Genomic DNA, 8,219 nt, shown 5'->3' on the forward strand with positions numbered 1-8,219 from the left:
GGGTTCCCTCAACTGTTACGGTGTGGCACTTTTTCACGCAGCTATCCTCATCCATTCTCACCACATGTCCATACCAGCGCAATCGTCTCCCTTGCACACCACAACTGATGCTTCTTATGTTCAGCTTTTCTCTCAAGATACTTACACTCTGACGGGTATGCACACTGACACTACACATCCAACGGAGCATACTGGCTTCATTCCTTGCGAGCTTACGTATGTCCTCAGCAGTCACAGCCCATGTTTCACTGCCAAAAACCCTACAAGTACTGGGGTCAATTTGTTTGACTTAAACACTTCAATATGGTACTCCAGCATGACCACAGTCCAATCACTGAATCAAAGGACAATATGTATATATATGTTAGTGTCTATCTTTGTGTCAAATTTAACTTCTGTTGATGTTTCCTATTTTTAATGAGGCCCCTTTTTCTCTCACAGTTCTGTGAAGGCAGGTTATTTGGCTGGTTTGAACCATGGTACTGAAAAGGGTCAAGAAGACGGTTATCAACTTGGACATTCCTTGGGATGCAGTGTTGGAAATGAGGTATACAAATCTCTCAGGTTTTTGGCAACTATATTTCTAACAAAAATACATTTTCTGCATTCTGTATTTCATTTTCAAAATAATGAGGAATTTTGAGAGGCTTTGTGAAATAACAAACGTATAACTTAATAAGAGACTTGGTGTATGCTACTGAAAGAGCATTAAGTCATAAACATCACCTTTGTTTCATGCTTAATGGATATACACCATTGACAGGCATAATGTTATGGATTTTGTCTGAAAGAACATCTCTTCATAGACTTGTGTTAAAAACAATATATGTGTGAGAGCAAGACCTAACAGTGACACATGGGAAAACCTGATCCATTTTGCCTTTCTTGAGGATTGTTAATGACATGTACCCCATGGTCACATGATTGGATGAAATCTGTCACTTCCAATATATAACAGACACCTTAGCAGGCGTTTTTCAGAAAGATGGAAAGATTAATGTTTGTTCCTCAAAAACCTTGTGAGTAGATTTGGTAAACGGAAACTGGAAGAAGCCGTATATGTGTGTGTGTGTTTCTTTGTCTTACCATCATCATAGGCTGGTTATGAATGAGCGTCACCTTCATACGTGGCAGAGTGTCTTGTTTCCAGTCTTCTGTTGCAAACATGTCCGGTTATGGAGAAATAGGTGATGGTTGGCAACAGGAAGGGCATCCACCCATAGAAAATCTGCCTCAACAAATTCTTTCTGACCAATGCAAGCATTGAAGAGTGGACATTGAAACAGTCGTGATGATACATTATTTACATTTGACGGATATCCGTCAAATGTAAATAATATACATAATTCCTCATGTCTTAAATATAGATGATGTTAAAGATGACCTTGCACGCACACACACACACAATCTCATTGAAGTGTTCTTGTTTACTTTTTACAGATCGGCTTCCTACAAGGATTTGTCTCAACATGGTTGGCATTACTTGACCAATCTCCTGATACTAAAGAGAAGTAAGTACTAAACCAGATACTTCACTCTAATTGTTACACAAAGAGTAGAGTGATCTGAATATCTACCCTGGGCCACTGGTGCAACCACTATGTGATCAGACACTTGACCTGCTGGAAATAACAGCCAAATGTCATTCAAATCATATTCCACCATCTTAAAAACAGGAGGGACGTGTTAGATAAGGAAGTCCTAGTGTGGTCAATGAAGACATGGCTGTGTAATTAAGTAGTTTACTTTCCAACTACATGGTCTTGGGTTCAGTCCTGCTACACAGCACCTTGGGTAAATTCCTTCTACTAAAGCTCCAGGCTGACCAAAACTTTCTGTGTGGATTTGGAAGGCAAAAACTGAAAGAGGCCTTGGGTGTGTGTGTATGTGTGCACGCCCTCGCTGTTTCTTTGCTAGTCTTTCATGGAAAACGTATCGTGAGGAAATATGATGGTTTTACCTAATATTTCAATATTTCGGGATTAGGAGCCCTTCCTCAGGAAATCTTTGGAGAAATAATGTTGCTTGTTGATTTCTTTCTCCTTTGTGATTTGGTATAGATATATGGTGAGTGTTGGGAAGGGATAAGCACTCATTCTTCGCCCATATCACAACACGGTCATGCAAACACAGTTATCTTCCCTTGGCACACTTTATACCCAGCCACTCCACTTTTCTCAACCCTAAAAATAGTTGCATCCGACGAAGTTTGTGTGAGTAAAAGCAGTTCAAAGGTGCAATAAAAAGCCGTTCAAATCCTTCTCTCTCTTTCTCCCATTAACAGACTAACCAAAGGTCTTGTTCAAAGTGTTAAGCTTTTATTTCAGGGCAATTTGTATTCCCTCTGCTTGCTTGTGGCACATTATCAATCCTGGAGGAATTGAACACTCAATCTTAAAGGACAAAAGCTAAACACGTTATAGTAGTTCTTTCTTTTTGGGTTTCGTGAACCTTTGTTTTTGTTTGAAGAATGGATTCTTGTAATACCCCAAGAAACTCTCATACATCAAAATCTACATGGGAGTCCATCATACAGATATATATATATATATATATTAACGTTTGTATAGTTTGCATGAAGTGTTGTCACATATATATAATGTTTTTAATTTTTTTAAGACAAAATGCAAGTTATAAAAATAATAAGGTTGATGGTTTTACCTAATATTTCAATATTTCGGGGTTAGGAGCCCTTCCTCAAGAAATCTTTGGAGAAATAATGTTGCTTGTTGATTTCTTTCTCCTTTGTGATTTGGTGTAGATATATGGTGAGTGTTGGGAAGGGATAAGCACTATGATATGTCTGTGTGTGCTGTATTAGTGGCAGGCGACTGTGGTAGAGAACAAAACATGACGAGAAGTGAGCTAATAACACCACTTCTACAAAGATTTCCTGAAGAATTGCTCCTAACCCTGTAATATTGAAATACCAAGTAAAACCATTGACCTGTATTATTTTTGTAACTTGCATTGTTTTGGCTTTAAAAAAAGATGCTTAAAAACATTTATATGTATATATAAATACATACATGCAAATATATATTATTTCTTTTCCATTTTAGAACTTCCAAGGCATTAACATCTCTGCAAACTCTTCTTGGTAAATATCCTCTGGGAACTGTGAATAGCACATGTGTCACAGACCTGAAAATGATCCAAGCAAGATTTAAAAAGGTTTGTTTTTCCTACTATGTTCTTTGCTAAGAATTTGATTTCTTTCTATAACTTTATAGGCACATGCATAGCTCTGTCGTTAAATTTACTTCAGGAGCACATGATTTCAGGTTCATTTCCTCTGTGTAGCATCTTGGCAATTGTCTTCCACCTTGCGTTGACCAAAACCGTCATCATCATCATCATCATCATCGCTTAACGTCCGTTTTCCATGCTAGCATGGGTTGGACGGTTCAACTGGGGTCTGGGAAGCCAGGAGGCTGCACCAGGCTCCAATCTGATCTGGCAGTGTTTCTATGGCTGGATGCTCTTCCTCACGCCAACCACTCCGTGAGTGTAGTGGGTGCTTTTTATGTGCCACCGGCACGGAAGCCAGTCAAGGCGGCGCTGGCATCGGCCACGTTCGGATGGTGCTTTTTACGTGCCACCAGCACGGGGATCACAAGTACAATTTCCAGTAAGTGAATTTGGTAAATGGAAACTGAAAGAAACCTGTTGTGTGAGTACAGACATGTCTTGATGTTGCTATCATTGCAAGTGAATTGCTTACCTGGTGAGGCTCAGCAACAGTAAAGGCACCCAGCTGTACAAAATCTGCCTTAAGAAGCTTGCTTCCCAACACACTTAGTTCTTGGTTCAATCCCACAGCGTGACCCCTTGGGCAAGTACCTTCCACTTTAGTCTGGGGCTGACCAGAGCTTTGTGAGTGGATTTGGTAGGCATAAACTGAAAGAAGCCCATTATGTGTGTGAGTTTCTTTGCATCTGTGTCCCCCACCTCGGCTTGACAACTTGTGTCGGTGTGTTTATGTCCCCATAGCTTAGCAGTTTGGCAAAAGAGACCAATAGAATAAGCACCAGGTTTAAAAATGGGGAAAATAAGCCCTGGGGGTTGATTCATTCAACTAAAAGTTCCTCAAGGCAGTGCTCCAGCATGGCCACATACCAATGACAGAAACAAGTAAAAGAAAAACAGATAAAATACCCTTAGATATTTTGTCCAGTTCTCTACCAATTCTACTAATTTTTTTTTACCTATATTTTTAATCTGTTGTTTGTTTGTTTATATTTTCAGGTTGTGTCTTTGCTGGGTATAAATATCAGTTGGAGTCACACGGCATCCAAACAAGAAAGCTTATCGTTTTAGCAATCTGCTTTGTTTTGCTGGGGTTTTTTTTTTTGGTTTTTTTTTTTTTTTCTTTGCGAGGAGGACAAGAGAGAGAAAGGGATTCTGATGCCTGAACTGTGTGAAGAAAAGATGAAGAAACCTCTGCATTGAGACAACTTATGGTGACTGTGTCTAATGTTTTATTCCTTATACCCAAGATACCTCACTGGACCAAATGCTGAACTGCATTTACTCCAATTTTGCATTCTGCATTGAAGTTCCGCCAGGGTCAACTTTGCCTTTCATCCCTTCAGGGAGTTGATAAAATAAGTACCAGTTGCATACTGGGAGGAGGGAGGGGGGCTCGATGTAATCGACTCAACCCCTCCCCCAAAAAACTATTGACCTTGTGCCAAAACACTTGAAACTAATATTTATTTCTACACGACTCAGTGCCACACAAGAATCTCTGATTCATTCTTAATATTAATGTTCTTCCTGTGAAAATTGGGGTTTAAGTTTTTGCAGGATGACGGAAGTAATGGGGAGGGGGGTGTTGCTTTGTTTTTTTGTTTGTTTGTTTTTGTATTTTTGTCTTTGTTATTTTATTGGCAGTAATTTCGATGTGTGTGAATTTTGTAAATGTAAGTAAGAACTTGATTCCATTACCAAAAAAAAAAAATGTTTGCTGCAAGTCATCATTGATTTCTTATAACACCTGTCTGCTGTTAATTCTATTTGTGAATGTGGACTTAAGTTTCCAATCGAAATTAAATTTGGTGGGGAATGGTTATAACTTGCAGACACAACACACAAGTCTGAAGTTTGATGACCAAAGAGTGGCAAATTCAAAGCAATTAGTAAAAAAGAATATTAGCTTTGGTGTGGCAGAACTAATTAACAAGTGACTACTGACCTAAAAAAAACAAAAAAAGACTAAGTCAAAATTTGACTGTGACAAACAAATCAAAACATGATGGTAATGGTCAAAGAAACCTGCATTTAGAACCACATGTGTATGTATGTATATCTCGTTAATTAATCTGTCTGCCTATCTATCTATCTATCTATATATATATATAGATTTAGATTTAGATTCAAAATTGAATATGGTACTTATGTTTAGGCACCAGAATATAGTATGGTATTATCCAAAAAGCATTCTAAAAGCGAGGTGATCAAAAAAATCAAAATAACCAACACGGATTTTAAAGATGATTGCAGTACACACGTTTCATGCTACTCCATTTATATAAATGGAGTAGCATGAAACGTGCGTACTGCAATCATTTTTAAAATCCGTGTTGGTTATTTTGATTTTTTATCTATCTATATATCTATATCTTTCTAGATAGACAGATAGAAAGTTTCATGTATGGAAGCCAGTTTAATAGGTGCCATGCCTGAAGCTTTTGGCTCCTGAGTCACTTTATAACTTCTGCCCATTAAAAATAATACCTACATACAAAATATATGTGTGTGTGTGTGATATAATTTTATATTTAAAAAGATAATCATTTCCATGTCATCATCATTTGATAATTTTAGATGGGTGTTTCTTTTTTCTCATACTGGCATGAATTAAAACGGGTTTCATCAACAGACATGGTCCACATCATTAAACACACACACACACACACATGGCAGCAGCCACTTGGTTGGAGTGGGGTTCTTACATGTTTTGCAGTGTGGACTGGTGCATTTTATGAAGCCACCAGCACCTCAGTGAAATTGCTCGATGTGAGATAGAGTCCACAAAACAGGAATTAGTTTTCCTGACATTGTAATCAACCCACATTGACAAAACAAACACTAACAAATACAGGCGGGCTGGAAAAAATCATTGTCGTGAACTATCTGCTCAAAGGGAAAAAAAATTTTAAATGTCCTGCAAACATCCAAAATTCAGAGCTTTACCCAACCCCAGACTTGTAGTTTGTGAAGAATGAATTTTAAAAAAATAATCTTTCATGAAGATCCTAATAACTCTAACCATTCCAGTGACTCAAGAATGTGTGTATGTATATGCTAACTGTTGTTGCTTCAACATCAGCTTCGAAAAAGAAAAAGAAAGATGCTGCTTGTTTTGACTGCTTCTTAATTCATATTGAATTTCTAGTCATTTTTTTTTTTTTTTTACTTTTCATTTAAAAGAAAATCTTTATAATTTTAATAAATTTTGCAAAGAAATGAAATTTTGTTTGTTTGGTTTTTCTTTCTTGTGCGTATTAAACGATATCATCATCATCATCGTTTAACGTCCGCTTTCCATGCTAGCATGGGTTGGACAATTTGACTGAGGACTGGTGAAGGACAATTATGGATGGAAGGGAGTAGTGAACTTTTTCCCTGATTATGCACAGCTGAAATCAGGGGTACCTGTGTGTTTTTTATGTCATCAAATACAGTTTTTATAATTTAAGAAATTCAGCATTTTAACAAAAGAAAGCATACAATTAGGTCCATACAAATATGCTGTACGTGGATGATAGACTTTGAGACAAAATATATTTTTTTACAAACGTTCTCTACTTTACAAAAACTATATCAGCTAAACAAACGGCCTTTCCTAAATGCATTAGAAGCATTATAACATATTCTGATTACTATTTCAGATAATTATCATCGTTCTCTTTGAGCATATAAAAGACAAATTTGGCTGGGGCAAAATGAGTAAGTCGAGATAAGGTAAATTTGCTGCATCAATTCTCCAGAAAACAGACCCATGCATATCAATATTCATCCCTAGACATCAAAAAGATCAGAATGCAAAAGAATTTTTAAATATCTAGGTTAAATGAAAGAGGATCAGGGAAAAATGGCACATGAGATGAAATTAACGAAACTCAACTAAATAAGAAAAAAACTCCGCATAAAATATTTATATCTTCTTCACGATCTGTAGGAATGTCCTCTTTGGGACATATTTACTCACCATGCAGTTAATGAGAAGAAATTATTGAAATTAAACATTACTCATTTTACCCCATTTTAGACGTTTTGAAACTTCAAAATGATCAAACTAGACATTTGTGTGGGGAAAAAGATTGACTTGGAATTCAATAGAGAGAAGAATATTAATTGTTAAACACCAAAAATTATCCAGATATTTTATTAGTAATCTCAATTACAATCGGATGAAAGTTGAGGAAAAATTACTCCAAAAAACGGGGACCTACCACCTGACTATGTTTCAGACGTTCTGAACTTCAACAATAATTATGTTGACCAATTTTTACTCCAAAAGATGATGCAACAGTTTAGAATAATGATTCGGTACTTGCGATGTAAGGATTTCAAACAGGGGGGGGGGAGAAAATAACGAGAAATTACAAGTTACTCATTTTGTTCCAGTTACTAAATTAATTCTCCCTCCATATAAATATGTGTGTGTGTGTGTATATATATATATGATGGGGGACGCAAGTTTTCATCTGAATCGGTGATATTTCACTTTCATTTCTTCAACAAGAAGCTTGCCTTTCCGTAAACATGATCAGACCACCTTACTACTACCGCAACCACTAACAATGAAAGAAAATCGATCGTGTGTCGCTTTATTCAGAATATACAGTGACTTCGATTTGTCGAGGTTTGTATTTTGCTGTAGCAGTGCCACGCAATACAATAGGCCACTTGACATTACAAGACAATATTTAACGGATGTGCTTCTCCATGAAGAGAGTCTGAAACAAATGAAAAACATCGTTGAACAGCAACAGCAACAACATGATGGAAGGTGAGAAAATGAAAATATTAGATGGAGGTACAGGAACATTACTTGTACGGATGGGATTTACAGAAGTAAATGTAAGTTATTCCCTATAATAAAACATCTATATATAAACACACACACACAAAGTCATAAACCTCTCTCTGTATATATGTGTATATATATATATATATATATACATATATATATATATATATATATATAT

General features: G+C 36.7%; 2 protein-coding genes and 1 long non-coding RNA gene across 3 annotated transcripts in view; 2 read left to right on the plus strand and 1 right to left on the minus strand.

Annotated features, from left to right (window-relative positions):
* Positions 1–6,467, plus strand: part of LOC106873566 (protein LTO1 homolog) — a 9,353-nt gene extending 2,886 nt beyond the window's left edge. Inside the window, exons 2-5 of the mRNA XM_014920994.2 lie at positions 442–547; positions 1,441–1,511; positions 3,063–3,174; positions 4,249–6,467. Coding sequence (XP_014776480.1) covers positions 442–547; positions 1,441–1,511; positions 3,063–3,174; positions 4,249–4,320 — 361 coding nt within the window. The 3' untranslated portion in view covers positions 4,321–6,467. The remainder of the gene's footprint in view (positions 1–441; positions 548–1,440; positions 1,512–3,062; positions 3,175–4,248) is intronic.
* An 891-nt stretch (positions 6,468–7,358) lies between these two features.
* LOC128250103 (uncharacterized) overlaps positions 7,359–8,219 on the minus strand; it is a 2,170-nt gene continuing 1,309 nt past the window's right edge. Inside the window, exon 2 of the long non-coding RNA XR_008266225.1 lies at positions 7,359–7,967. This is a non-coding gene — a long non-coding RNA (uncharacterized LOC128250103). The remainder of the gene's footprint in view (positions 7,968–8,219) is intronic.
* Positions 7,961–8,219, plus strand: part of LOC106873576 (homocysteine S-methyltransferase YbgG) — an 11,678-nt gene continuing 11,419 nt past the window's right edge. The window contains exon 1 of the mRNA XM_014921007.2: positions 7,961–8,091. Within this exon, the coding sequence (XP_014776493.1) occupies positions 8,011–8,091 (81 nt within the window). The 5' untranslated portion in view covers positions 7,961–8,010. The remainder of the gene's footprint in view (positions 8,092–8,219) is intronic.

This window comes from Octopus bimaculoides, chromosome 19, assembly GCF_001194135.2.
Source record: "Octopus bimaculoides isolate UCB-OBI-ISO-001 chromosome 19, ASM119413v2, whole genome shotgun sequence".
NCBI lineage: Eukaryota > Metazoa > Mollusca > Cephalopoda > Octopoda > Octopodidae > Octopus > Octopus bimaculoides.